General features: G+C 40.4%; 2 protein-coding genes across 6 annotated transcripts in view; both read right to left on the minus strand.

Moving 5' to 3' along the window:
* LOC138041031 (RNA-binding region-containing protein 3-like) overlaps positions 1-3,502 on the minus strand; it is a 33,178-nt gene extending 29,676 nt beyond the window's left edge. Inside the window, exon 1 of the mRNA XM_068886802.1 lies at positions 3,275-3,502. Coding sequence (XP_068742903.1) covers positions 3,275-3,355 — 81 coding nt within the window. The 5' untranslated portion in view covers positions 3,356-3,502. The remainder of the gene's footprint in view (positions 1-3,274) is intronic.
* A 2,140-nt stretch (positions 3,503-5,642) lies between these two features.
* Positions 5,643-14,628, minus strand: part of LOC138041029 (prominin-1-A-like) — a 67,149-nt gene continuing 58,163 nt past the window's right edge. For 3 of the 5 annotated variants that reach the window (XM_068886795.1, XM_068886797.1, XM_068886796.1), the window contains 6 exons: positions 14,476-14,565; positions 13,541-13,668; positions 12,089-12,142; positions 11,315-11,347; positions 8,454-8,498; positions 5,643-7,344 (listed from right to left, as the gene is read on the minus strand). In XM_068886795.1, coding sequence (XP_068742896.1) covers positions 8,459-8,498; positions 11,315-11,347; positions 12,089-12,142; positions 13,541-13,668; positions 14,476-14,565 — 345 coding nt within the window. In that variant the 3' untranslated portion in view covers positions 5,643-7,344; positions 8,454-8,458. The remainder of the gene's footprint in view (positions 7,345-8,453; positions 8,499-11,314; positions 11,348-12,088; positions 12,143-13,540; positions 13,669-14,475; positions 14,566-14,628) is intronic. The other 2 variants (XM_068886799.1, XM_068886798.1) reach the window with 1 other exon arrangement.

Raw genomic sequence — 14,628 nt, forward strand, 5'->3', positions numbered from 1 at the left:
TGTATTTTTAAATGAAGTCCTCGAAGCCGTCGTCGTCCTCGTTTCGTAAGCTCCCTAATAAACTCCCTATTCAGGTGGCGAAAACGCCACCGTGATCTGGTGAGTACCCTCTGTTTGACACAGCGTAACCCCCCTTTGAAAAATCCTTGCTTTGTCCCTGTAGTTCGGGTAAAATTCTTTAACACGAATCACACCGCGGAACATTATTTGTTTGATTCAGAAGAACTTCTCAAAATTGAGCGTCAAACACCGGCCCTTGTCCCTCTCGATCTTTGTAGCAAACACGACAAGGAATTATGTTATCACCAAAAATGACACTTATTTGGCCTCGGAAGGTTAGATAGCATTGTCGACAAAAGACATATGCCGAATATTTTCCGAACAAATTAACCATGGACAATGGGTTGCTTTTGAAAGTTTGAATCTAATTAATACTGTAAACATTTCGTTCGTAGTAATTTATAAATATACTTGACAGAAAAGCCCAGGTCACGCCCCCGGCACGCCATATGCGAAGCCTTGTATACGAAAAGCGCAGGTGTCATGCAGCTGGAACACGTGGCCAAGCGTGACACAACCAAAAAAAAAAAAACCGCGGGAAAATCTGACGCAAAAGAAAAGCAACTGTCGTGTGTGACCTGTTATTACGTTAATTTTGCTACAAAAGTTATAAAGAATCGGTCCTGACTGTGTAAAGAATTTGATAGTGCAACCACACGCACACACACCCACACACACAAAAACCGATACAATGTACGTATGAACTGGCATCCATGGTTCCGTTTTGTGAACGGAAAATGAAAAGATCACAACTCGACACAACGCATCAGTTTTTAAGAGCTTTCACTGACACCACACCGTTTAAATGTTTAGGCTAAGCATCAAGAAATTATACTTTGCGGTGGGGAGAGAGGGTTTAATTTTACCCTCTCCTCTGTTTACAACTAATATGTAAATTCAAAAAGCTGGAGCAAATGTTTCCTTAGTGAGTTTGTCTATGGATTTGCAACGAGTAAAGGATGTTTCTTTAGTTTCAATTGAAAATGTTTCTACGTCTTTCTAGTTCTCTCGATATTTCCTCGTTCATTATTAGCCTTCTTTGTTATTTCCGCTTGTTTTGCATATTGGTGAATATAGTTTACTTGTAAACTTAGTTTTGTCAAGTTAAGTCACTCAATTTTTGAGAGGTTAAATCGTTGGATAATTTAAGGAATAATTGCTCTTTTCTGTACTGGTTCTTCACTGAAACAATTAATCCTTTTTCTCTGCTTATTCGCGATTTTGTAACACAAGTACAGCAAGTCACAGAATTACGACGACAAATTTGATGCAATACTCAACACTGATACTGAAGAGATACGGAAACACCGCTAGTGAAATAAGACTTAAAGTTCTGCCTCTTACAAATGGTAATGGTTATGAATTTATATAGCGCATTTTCTATTTCCAAAACGACTGCTGAATATTGTTACAACCTAAGCTGCATCAATATTTTCCAAATGTCATCGTATCAACGCTTCACTAAAGATTCTAAGGCATGATTTGTAAACGAAAGGTCAGCCTGCAATTTTCGCTCACCGTTATCCCAAGGTAAGTGAAAACAGGAGAGTTAAGACGGGCGACTGCAATCGCAAACTAGTGACATCTAATACAATTTTAACAAAACAGGAAAGCTTACACGTTCGATTTAAACTTGTTCCAGATTTAACACAAACATGTGTTGATTGTTGGTGGCCAAACAATAAGACGCGAGTTATTCTGAATGAAAAATTCCTACAATAACCCAGGGGGTGTGTGTTTGGGTGTTTGCTAATTGACGCCGAATCGAAGGGCTTCAGTTTGTGATACCTCGAACCACGTCGTATTGCATGTAATAGGCACGATCATTTTTTCCACTTTTAAGATAGATTTAGCTTTGCGTTTACGGCAGACGGCAAACGTGAAACTGGAATTTGCGTTTTGCCAAAAATCAAAGAAACTGGTCTGATTTTAGCTCCCTTTTTTGCCCGTTATCTACAAATGTCGCGCAACTTCTAAAATGAGAGAGAAAAGTTAGAATAGGACAATTTTCATGCTTTTAAGACAAGCCACAGTCTGCCGTTTGACGTTTCCCGTTTCACGTTTCACGGAAACGCGATGCTAAATCTCTCTAAAACTACACGTGGAGTAAGCGCAAGTGTTCCCTGTTTGGCGCCATTCTCTGGTATCAGCTGATGTCTTTGGAGAACAAATCCCGAAATATTTAAAGAAAACAATGCGAACGTCCCTAGTGTCCAAGTTTCTGTAAACAGTATCTAAATTTTGTGAGACAATGAGCTGTACGCGTTCACTTCTAATGAATTATTCTCCATTCTCCTCCTCTGAGACCGCGATCGATTCGGTCAGCACCTGGAGTAACATTGCTTTTACAAAATATTTCTCAAAGACAATTCAACGAATGAAGGAAAATGCTCTTTTTTTTTACTTCTAGATTAAAACAGATTTTCTTGATGCGCGCTCACGTTATTTCCTACCAGCCAATCAAAACGCGAGTCTACAACAGATAACCAATGAAAATTTGTGCGAAGTCACAACCGTGTTTCCATTCTCTCATATAAACACAGCTGTTGACCAATGAGAGTGCGCGGACTATCCTAATTATTTTACAAGAGGTGATGGCAAACTGATGGGCACATGTACAAAAAGGTTAAAATTTGGCAATTCCTAGCAACTTGCCTCTTTTTTTTAGCGTGAAGCATAAGTAGGTATTCAAGAGTCTTCTAACTCTTGTTTCTGTCAACTTAACTCGTGGTAATAAATGCGATTTTACGGCAAAAGGAAAGCTGAAGAACAAGCCAGAATTGTTCGTGCTGGAGCTGACCGAAAAATGACGAGAATTTTCTGAGCGCGATATGGTGTGCATGTGACGTGAAGTGTTAATATTCATTTGTAAATATTAAGCATAACTTACTTGTTCACGCGATTACGTAAGTTGCATTGGACAATTATTGCTTACTTCTGAAGAAAACGGAGGATAGATACGTTCCTCTCGTGTTATCGTTCGACGTTTCTTTTATCGCCTTGACTACGGGGTTTATTAATTTGATGTCAAATGTGTTGACTTATTCACTGACCGGGTAATCAATACTACACACAAAGCTAGCTGACTATAACCATAAACAAACTTGATGAATCGAGAGCAACGTCCTCTCAAAATTGAAGAAATACTAAGCATTTTATCAGAAGTAAAAGATTCATTATTTTTGCTTCAAACCCTAAAAATAGTGATGGTTACCTTCATTCCGCGTGCCAATGTTGTACAGATTCTCAACCGCTTCTGGCGAGTCAAACTGTAAATATTGATCCATTGATCCATCACATTCACAAATTAAAACCAGCAAAACTTCGGAGACGAACTCGACATCCTTATTGAAAGGAGCTAATGAGCTTGACTGGTCATAATTAAGTTACCGAAATGAAACGTGTTGGCTTTACGATTCAGGATTTCCCGACGAGCACTCCATCTTTTCTCCACTGAAACTAATTGGCAAAACTTGTAGACTTTGAACTAAAAATCACACTTGCGAATCACACCACTTCTTTACGTCACTCAGTCTACCCAATCAATACAATTTGGTTACTATGGCGGCACCAACAAAAAATCTTCTGGAGTATGACTTTCTTTCAGTTCCCTTTCATTTTGTTTCCTCTTTCTTTTTCTTTCTTTCTTTCTTTCTTTCTTATTTCTTGGAGTCGGGTCATAAAAGAGAGGGGCCTTTTAGGATTTCCGTGAGTAATTCAATAGGAGTCATAAACACCAACGTAGTACATTGAAAACAAGGGAAGCTCTTTTTTCCCAAGAAAACAAAGTTACAAGTTAAGATGTTAATTTTAGGGTTTCCTACTTCTCTTCTTTTCAAGCTTTCAAATAGTTTTCAGCGTCATCATGGATAAATTTGGATAACCATCAGTAATGACAGCAACTCAGTGTTTTCTTCCCGACCTGAAAGCGTTATGAAAGAGAATCCGTTATTAAAAGCATTCTTTTACTATAAATATAATACCACACAAATTTAAGTGGCTGCGATTGTTGGCGGAATTATCGAAGAGGTTAATTTATAATTACATGGACTAATAAATCGCCTGAAGTGTTTGCTTTTGTAATTCTTGTAACCAAGTGGGGTGAACTGCTTACGCTAAAGAACTAAAGTAACCCTCGAGGGCAAAGACGGAATGTACTTCAACTGCCGCAGCATGGCACAATGATACATATAGCAAGAACCTTTTTCGTGTTTCCATGGAAGATACGGGTTCGACAATTTGATAGCCTCCTGTAGTTACTTTTCTCCACGGACAAATGTCAAATTCAAATTAACTCAGAAAATATAGAAATCCAAACACTGTAGAGAACTTGAAACTGATCCAGCTGTTTGGACATGGACGGGTTCCAACAAATCCTACCAATCGTGATTTGCATTATAAAAACGGTACACGCAGAAAGGATTCAAATGTTCATCAGTCTTTAGTGAATACATCTGACAATAAAATACGAAGTTAATATTCACATTTATCTTAGTCATAAATTAATAATGCATGGCACAACTGCAGGCTTTCCAGTAGCGAATGATGATGACTCTCTGTTTATCTGTAGAATTCAATTCTAACCAGCCCCAGTTGCTCAAGCGATGGATAGAGCTATCCGCCGGATAAATCACTATCCACTGGATAACTCAGTTGGTTTTGCTAGTGTTTATCCGCTGGATAACGCTATCCATCGTTTGAACAACTGGGGCCAGGTGTTTACTGCATCCGAATGGCTGATAATGAGAGCTATCTATTCCATAGATTCTTTCTTATATTTTTCACCTTAGGCTTACACACACCTGTCCTATTGAGTCTCTTCCAGTTCCACATGATATAAGCCAGTTACACAATCGTGCACAGAATACATCTTTCAAAAAGCATGTTTAAGCACAGCGTTTTAAAAACACAGCGGACGTTAAGGTTACACAAGATCGTTGTTTCCATACCTGAGGTTGATGAGAGATAGGAGGACTACAACGTCGACGAAGACGAAAACGCAAAATAGCAATATGACTCTTCACGCACCGCACGTGCGATGGAATTCTGGTATATTTCTTTGACGACGTCATCAAAAACAAAGGCACCACATAGACCACAACGATGGCTCTGAGAACGTCGAAAAAACAACGCCTTAGTGAACAAAAGCAAAGGGCATGCACGCCGCGACCGTGCACTTACGTCACTTCAAACGTTTTGTGCAATCATCTCACCTCGTTCCCAGGAACTCACCCTGCTTTGCTTCACCTGGCCCAGCCCAGAAGCCTGGGAATGAGGTTATCCCTTCGTAGTTTCGAGCTAAGATGACGACTGTTTTCAAAAGTCAGTGAAGACGCAGCTCCATATTTTGATTCATGACTGAGAGAGTGATAAAAAATCAGAAAAGAGAACGTACTAGTTGACACGTAAACAAATTTGCCGTCTAAATGCGACACTTCTGAACGACTGTATAATTGAACTACCTTGCGTGACTGATTTCGGAAGAAATGGACCCCTCTCCTTCAAAGAACGCTGGAAATGCCCCTGACAGGTAACAGCTCCAGACAAAAAAAGAGACCACAAATAGAACAACATGAGACCCATTTTAAAGTTACGTGAATTTATTTCTACAAGCCTCCGTAATTTAGGAAAACGTAAATAAGATCTCCATATACTGTAGTTAGATTATAATGTGTACTCGAGATTATTAAGCGTTCCTGATATCAGCCAAAAACAATTACGATACAATACCGTGGGAATGGACCCATACAGGTTTTGACCTCTTCTAATAACTGAATTCATCAAATTTTTATTGGAAATATCGATATACACTGAATAACCTGAAAAACGAATCCTTTTACACCGCTATTCATTCTTTTTAGCGGTTCTTGGTGGCTTTATGTTCGAAGAGTAAAACCCGTACACACAATTTGATAACATGAAATTTACGGAGTTAAGCTCTCCGTGCAATGCTGGTAATCTAAAAAAATAATATCGTAACCCTTTCACTCCTGTGGGGTTCCCCATTGACGAGTAAAATCGTCTGGCGTTAGACAGAGTAAAATCTGTAAGTCTCAATGGCCCTTACAGGAGTGAAAGGGTTAAATCTAGCCAAGCTCCGAGCTACATTTTTATTAAATAACACCCATCCCAGTTATGGTGTGTTAAACAAACACCTCTGTATTGAAGTTGTCTGAACGACAACAGCCAGAATATGGGTGGGGACCCTGAGAGGATAATAGAGACACTGGTAAACCACGATGAAGAAGATTTCGTGACGGTAACAGAACAGTTCAAACGCGAACCAAATGAAGTCGTGTCACACAATTTTTCATGTTCAGAATATAGAACCATATTTTTAAAAAACTCATCCAAATGAATACAAATCCCTTTTACGCAGATAACTTACTGTCAAGTGATATGTTAAGAATTTTACTGCTACGACTACTATATACTATACCTGCATGACATAAAAGTCGCTGTGTACGTTGACTTAAAATTTTGGTACAGGTTTTTCCCACAGAATTTAACAACTAATATGGATACTACACCTTGTGACAAAATCAATAAGTACAACCCTTTCTCTTTCAAAACAAATGAATTCAATGTTTGTAAAATACAATAAAAACTATGTAACGCCTAAAATATTAAAGCAGTTTCCAAACGAGTCCCTTAAAACAAAAGCTAATGGCAGCCAGCGACATGCACGGGAAATTGTCACCCGCGTCTCCATGGCATTTCCTCCACCAATGGTCGAACGCGGGAGGGTTTTGACAAGAGTGGATCCGTGACAGAAAGGTGCGACACTTAATGACAAATACATAACGTTGTGTTAGACTGCCGAATGCATGCAAAATGTCACCAGTGCAGACAAGTACTTAACTCTACAAACGATAAACTTGGGGCCCCTTGTTTGGGGCTTCAAGTTGTTGGTTGTGTAGTTGTCATGAGGTGTTCAACCTCCCTTTTCGTCACAACCGAGGAGTGAGACCCTAGAATTCTGTTGGACAAAGGCTTCAAAAAAATGCTTGCGCGCAAGTCACAATTGCCATTAACTAAGGCAATTTTTTCCTAAAACAATCACGAATTTACTTTCGGATATCAACACCCCTTCAATGAAAACTACGTTCACCGCACTTAGATACCTCACGTTACCTATATATTTGTTGACAAAAATATCACTGCTTGTTGACTCTATCTACAAAATAACTAAACTCCTTGGCAAACACGGCTTTGGATAGTTGCTGTCTGGTTGTGTAGTAGACAATTCCTGGCAGCGACGTTCAATGATAATTCGGATGCCCACTGAAAAGGATCACATCAGTTACAATTAGAATCCTACAAACCTGCCTTGGTTCATACTTTTGGACCAACATTCATGAAGGTGCATCAATTCATCATTAACTTCACATTTGAGATTGCTGTTAAGGTGTTTATTTCTTTCAAATTATGCCAGCTTATTATTCCGTCTTTAAAAGCCCCTTGACACTAAAGCGTCCCTATAATTTGTTAAAATGGTAGATGGTTATGCTCATTCTCTGTTGCGATGTTAAGGTGGCCTTGGCCGTTAATTCCTTGTTTCATGGCATGATTATGTGTTATGTCGATCTCTTTAAGGTTCTCACAAACAAGCACCTGAGTTTTCAATTTTGGCTTTAAAATTAGTGACATTTTTTTAAAAGTTAACAACCTTTGAAAGCAAAAAAAAAAAAAGCGCCTCGACGTCTTCGGTTTCTTATCAAATGCAGAATTCCGCACTTTTGGATCACAAGCATCGACTTGGAAGTCGCGCAACACTCCTCCCAGAGGGATGCATTGCTTGACGCCCTACAAGCGCTGATAGACTCGGCAATATTTCCTGCAACTTGTCTCGCAATTTCAATGCAAATAAATTCTTCGTATTGCGAAAAAAGTTGCTTGACGAGTGTTTCACGCAGCATGTATTGTTTTCGAGGCTTCAAAAATATGTTGCAACATTGCGTCAAGTTTTGCGGAAAGCAGAACTAAATTCTGCTTTCCGAAACGGTTTCTGCAACTTGCCTCGCAACGTTTTTCAGCCGTTGCAAGGTATGTTACGTTGGGCGATGTTTCGAGCAACTGGTATTGCCAAGTCGTTGCGGGACAATTTGCTCGAAAAACTGCACAGTGTAATAGCGCTTTATGTAACGGCTACAGTCACACATCCCTTCACCAACAAAAACCTTTTTCAACGCTATTTCACGACTGTCAAGGCAAAACATAGAGATAAAAAATTGACATTCAACACATCAGTTTTTACGTCGTTTTGAAGTGTTATTAGCAGATTTACGAGCCGAATTATTTCAAACAACGTGGAGGCGCTTTTCGAGTATTAAACCTTGAAAATAGCGAGACTTTAATAACATCGACAAAAATTTATGTACTTTAGATTTTACCGGTATTAGGTTCTGCTAGGTGGAGCCTGTGGATACACGGCGTTTCTGACAGAAAAAGCAGCACATCACGTTTACAAACTTAGTTTCATATAGTCATTCCCTTGAACTTTTCGAAAACAATAAACCTTTCAAAGAAGAACATCTACAACAACTTTCTCGGTCCCACTGAGGGGACGAGCAGAAAAGAAACCCCGGGGAAAGACTGAGTAGACAGCTGGTTTTCGGCAGTTTGCCGGGCCTTGCTGGGTTACCTATCCGCCTAGAGCGAACTCAACCCACCTTTGTCAAACAGATAATTATAATTTTCACCCATTAGAATTGCAGACGCTGATTAAGGTGGCTCACACCAGTTTCAACAATTTGGAGGAAATGTCTCCTTAGAAGGATGAACTCTACAACATTGTTCAACAAAACGGCAATGTTATGTTACCAAATGAAACAGCATGATTTCTTTAAAAGATACCCTCGTTGATGTGACGTAATGCCGGGGTCACCATGGCAACAAAAGTACAATGCAAAAACGCCTTATACTTGTCTTTAAACGCTTATATCTTAAAAGCGCAATCGGTGACCCGAAATTTCTATTTCTGGGAAGTGATTAAAAAAAGGTTCAGATCAAACTCTCTGCAACGTTAAAAAAATATCTGGAGTGGATTCATATCCACCCTCACAATAGACCACTTTCGATATATTAAAATTAAGTCCTAAACAAAAGGCATCATCTCGAGGCTCTAGTGAATAAACTCATACAAATCCTTCTATTTCTTCCCCAGGGCCTTGAGATGATGTCTTTTGTTTTGGACTGAATTTTAATATATCGAAAATGGTCGATTTGATAATTTTAAGATAGCTCTGAATCTGCTCCAGAGAATTTTTTAAACTTTGCAAAGAGTTTTATCTAAGCCTGCTAATTACTTTACTGCTTAGGGCATATTTGGATGGCCTAAGCAGCGGTCTTAACCCACCAAGTCACATCAATGAGTGTGTCTTGTTAAGCAATTAATGGTGTTTCAAATGGTACCATAACTTTGGCGTTACCTGAAACAGTCAAGCAGATTCAATCCTTCCAAATGTTAAAGTTTGTTGAAACTGGTTCGCGCGTCCTTAATTTATTAATGCGCACATCTGAAGAGTGACAAAAACTGTTCGACTCTGGTTGATTGGTTCATAAAAGACTAAGCACAAATAATATGCAACGGATGCTGGGGCTCGCCAAGACGAGCCTCCATATCTCCACTTATTCCTTGAGTCAACCCTATCCCGAGTAGATCCATTTTTTTACCACAATTGCTTGTTATCTCGCAATCTGATTACCTAATTTGCCGCTGTCGATAAGAGTCAAGACAACACTACATCAACACTACGTCATACTCGCGTCACGCAATATAATAGCCAATCAGGAACGCGCTTTTTTTGGGAATAAATCAATCATATTGCGAGAAAGTTATAGACAACCCTTGTTCTCTCTTTGTATCATGATTTTGGTCACGCTCTGAAAGAAACATTTTCGGCTGCGTCTCATGAATCCACAACATTTTGACCAACCTCGTTCCCAGGGTGTCTCATCTTCCAGCCAACTGAGAGACCCTGGGAACGAGGTTGCATTTTGACCACTGTGATGACGAATATCGTTGTCGATGAGAGTACAGGCAACGCTGAACCACGTTCGATTTGTTAAATAGAGGAAGCACGTCCACTGTTGTAAAAGCCAATCTGAACAAAGCTATCTCAGAGTCAAAGGAAATACGATACCTTTCGCTGGAAAAACCTGTTCCAAAAACTAAAGTTCCTCGGGAAAGGGTTGTAAAGGGTGGCGTGGTATCCAAGCCCTCAAAATAAGATATTAGGCTGATTTAGCAACAGAACGGGAACGTCAGCGGCGACGTCGCGCGCAGCAAAACTACCAATGAGACTTTAGAATAGAGAAGAAAAGAGTGGAGTCTATTCTATTCTGAATTCTCATTGGTGTTTTTTTTGCGCGCGCCGTCGCCACTGACGTTCCCGTTCTGTTGCTAAATCAGCCTATTAACTTCCCCCTCCCCCCCCCCCCCCCCCCCACCCCTCGAATGTCCCGGGAACACTTAGGGTGTTTCTATTTCCCTGCAAGGTCTGCCGCATATTCCTTTTAAGTGATCATTTATTAGCGCTTGTGCCTAAATGGTTATCGCATTAACAAAGGATTTAGAGCACGTTCGGCTGTCCTTCTTTACGATTTAGAGCAGTTGTCAATTGAGTGTCGAAAGCTTCCCGAACAAAAGCGAATTGCGAATTAGCGAATTGCTTTGGTTTTGCATTTACTTCACTTGGTGACTGGTTGAAAGTTCTCGAGCCACTTTTTCAACCAATCAGAAGTGAAACCAAAACCAATCGTGGCTCGCGCGTGCACATTTTCCCGCGCTTTGTGTCGGCTACGTGAAATTACATCAAGTTTTGATCGGTTTACAGGATGGTTGCCGTTCTATTTGATTGGCCAAAGCAATCATTTGGTTTTGGTTTTACGACACTCGATTGAATCTCGCTCTAACGTTCAAGACTGTTGTTAATTGGTCCACATTATCTGAAGAACGGTCATGTTTATTGCAAAGGTTAGAAAATGACTTTTTACGTGATAGATAGATTTAATAGATAGATTTCACCCCTTGAAAGAAATCTTACTCGAAAGTTAACAGTTAGATGGGAATTAAAAAAAAGAAAAAAGCAAACAAACAAAATAGTTGACTGGTTTCCATGCGCATGGCACTCTAGACAATATTTTTAGGGAGTATTGCTACAGTCTCCCTCTATTAAATGGGTCATACAGTATACAAATCCTTGGTAGTTCGCTAATACAATGAACGAAGGCTTTTTTATTAATTACTTACTTCGGATTGGCCCAAGATTTCTTCTCAGAGCCGCTGTGTAAAGAAAAAAGGAAACATTTTCTCAAACATCAAACAGGAAGCACAAGTTAACAATACTGTGATATTTGTAAGTCTCCAGTGTAAAAAAAAAAAAAAAACACCCTGGGGACGACTTCCCCTCAGGTTGTCGAAACGTCAGTCGTTCATTGGGGAGCTTATTTACAAGGCACAGTTTGCGGGTAAAGACGTTACGTCACGCAACATGATGTAATTTTCAAAATGCCCAAAAGGCAGAATGAAACATTGCAATAACCAGTTAAAACTGTTGCACAACATAAAAGAAATACAGCAAAAGGAAAGCGAAGCACGGATAGACACAAATGGACAAGATTAAAACAGATTGCTTTTGGGTAATCTTCAAAGAAGTCGGCGCAGCGTAGGATCATCTTGTTTGTGATTTAATGGTAATTTAATCAGTGAAGGAATTCCACATTACCCTTTCGAGTAAACTCGTGATTAACTTAAGATTTCCCCTAAACTCCCTAAAATAACTTTTGTAAGTCCTGAGGGTAGTTATTTCAAGAATTGTTCGCACTGGCAAGTTGGGAGTTTATTACGTCTATCTACTGAAAAATGTGTTATTTGTTAACTCCGGTGAACGAAGCCAAGGTTTTTTTTCCGATGATGACTCGGGGATACTCGGCAAAAAACCCGAGTACTCCTAATCGACTCCTGAAAGGAACCACTCGGATTTTTTCCGAGAGTCCCTTCATTTTATTGCGTCTAGTTACTTACTAAGGTGGCGGGGCGCCAGAGTAATGATGCGGCTGATCCATTTCATACATCTCTCTGCAAAGAGCACAAAAGACAGTCAAAAGACTTTACAGTGGCTTGCGACTACGGCAGGCGGAGCGAAGGGGTGGGCTGATGGAGACTGGGGCCAAGTATGTTTGATTGACAGTCATATTGCATGCTGAAATTTGTCATTGAATTTTGTCCCATGAGTGAGACAAGGGACTATAAAATCCCTCAATTTCCTCGTATTTGTCGGGCAACACTCGAGTAACAGGAGGCATGCAGGCATTTCCCATCTCGAGTCGCGGGTATCAGTAAGTTAATCACTAAATTGAAATGCCACGACAGAATTCTGCTTTGATTCTGAAGTATACAATTTCAAACTCAATCGGATCATTCGCAACAATACCCAGTCCGCTACTGAGAAAATATGGGCCCTCGAGTGACCAGAAATGAAGTAATGTGATCGGCTGATTTTAGTTATTGGCCCTCGGACTGTTGTAGTCGTGCAATAATACAAAAGGTACCAACCCAAAATAAAGAATCCGACAAACTTCCCACGGACCGAAACGATGTTAACGTTGTATCAAGAGTGCATCACCCAAGAGCATTAAGATTTACCCAAATTGGCCTAGTCCCCATCAGCGTCAGAAAAGTTTTGTGGGAAAATAAATAATGATAAACCAAATTGGCTAACTCAACGTTGCACCCTAATCAAAGCCTTTAGGAATAAAACGTTTTGTTACAGATATTTCCATAAGATCAAAACGTGAATGCAACATTATATTGCAAATACAATATACACAAAGAATCTAAACCCAGGAGATATGGATTGGGCACATCACTGAGTGCCAATCTGGGGCCTCTTCAAATGAGTCCGGTTGGCCAGGCTGGCCCAGTTTCCGAGATCTCGCCTCACCTATAAATCCTTTGTAAAAATTTTTTTGTGTTCATATGAGAGGGCGCGCTGGCACTGTTTCCGAGATCTCGGTTTTCCCAACCAGGATCTCAGTAAGCGGGCTGGAAATTTTGCCACATGAACATTTCAGCCCGGCTACTGGGAGGAAGATAATACAATGCCTTACTTCTCTTTTCTTCGATGATGAAATTTGAGGTTGATTAAACAAAGAAAATCGAGATATTCTCACCCGGCGTGTTCATTAGATTTCACGCCTGAATGGTCGCGTCGCCACTCTTTAACTCAGAAACCGGGCTGAAAGTCGCCACATGAACAGAGACCAATTTTATCCCGGTAACTCAGCCACCCCGGTCAACCGGGATCATGTGAGTAGGCCTCTGGTCTATAGTTTATTTTCCCTCAAAACTTGGATTAAAAATAGACACTCTTCTGACGCTGATGGAGAAAAACCTGATACCAGAATCTCACTCTTGGGTAATGAACTCTTCCATGCACTACATAAAACTGTACAGAAGCGAGCTCTTGTTACTTACGCGTCCATTCCCTCATCAAATTCGCTCTCATAATCCATGCAACGATAGTGTTTCGCCAGTTTGACGCTAAATATTATCGCTGGGATGAAGAAGAACAGACAAAATCCAATGGAGAACCAGAAGCCATTCTACGAATAAAATGAAAAATAAAATCTTCCAGTTAGCTAAGGCCCCGCTTATATGGAGAGAAGTTGTCCCGGTTAGAAGGGTCACCTGTCTACCCCTGCTCCCCAGGACGATCCAACTTTCCATACATCTCCTTACAAAAGGTGGCTACAAGTTCTCGACAGTGAGGCCACCCTCCTAGCTGGGCCAACTTTTTTTCTATGTAAACACTTTGATTGGCCTAGCCGGGTCAAATCGGACAAGAAAGATAATAGGGAGCTTTAGCAACGACGACGGGAACGGCAACGAGAACGTCATCTAAAAACATAAATTCGCGTTATTGCAATCACTTCGGGACTATTCCAAGCTTTTTAATGTGACAAAGGCGTAGCAGTCCCCCTGGAATGAAACCGTTATGAGCGGCGCTTAATTTAGGGGAGAAAAAGAAAATTTATCCTCAAGTGCTGACGTCCTCCATAAAACCTCAAACGTGGCTATTTCACGTTGCCGTTTTGCTGACGACGGCAAAGAAATGGACAAAAGTGAAAAACGCACGTGACGACCGTGCAAAGCTAGTGTTTTTGCCTCCTAAACATGCAAATTTGTGACGTTCTCGTTGCCGTTGTCTTTGCTAAAGCTCCCCAATGAGAGCTTGAGCGAGCCATGTCACCCCAGTCTCTTGATGATCGAAACTAAGACGGGCAGCTCTTGTCAATTCTCTTCTCATATAAACGCCCTCGGCTTGGAAGACGGCCCTCTTACCCGAGGGACAACTTTTCTTCATATAAACGGGCCCTGATATTGATGAGATGATACTAAACACGACTTACAAAAGGAAAGAGAGATTTCTTGCAGACGAAAGTTATGACTGCATCGTGAATCTTAGCGACGGGTTTGCACTTTCCCAAGTCATCGTTCAGCTGTGGACAAAACAAAAAGACAACAATTTACCGTTTGAGGAAGATACACCGATGTTTGCACAT

This window comes from Montipora capricornis, chromosome 3, assembly GCF_036669925.1.
Source record: "Montipora capricornis isolate CH-2021 chromosome 3, ASM3666992v2, whole genome shotgun sequence".
Classification (NCBI taxonomy): Eukaryota; Metazoa; Cnidaria; class Anthozoa; order Scleractinia; family Acroporidae; genus Montipora; species Montipora capricornis.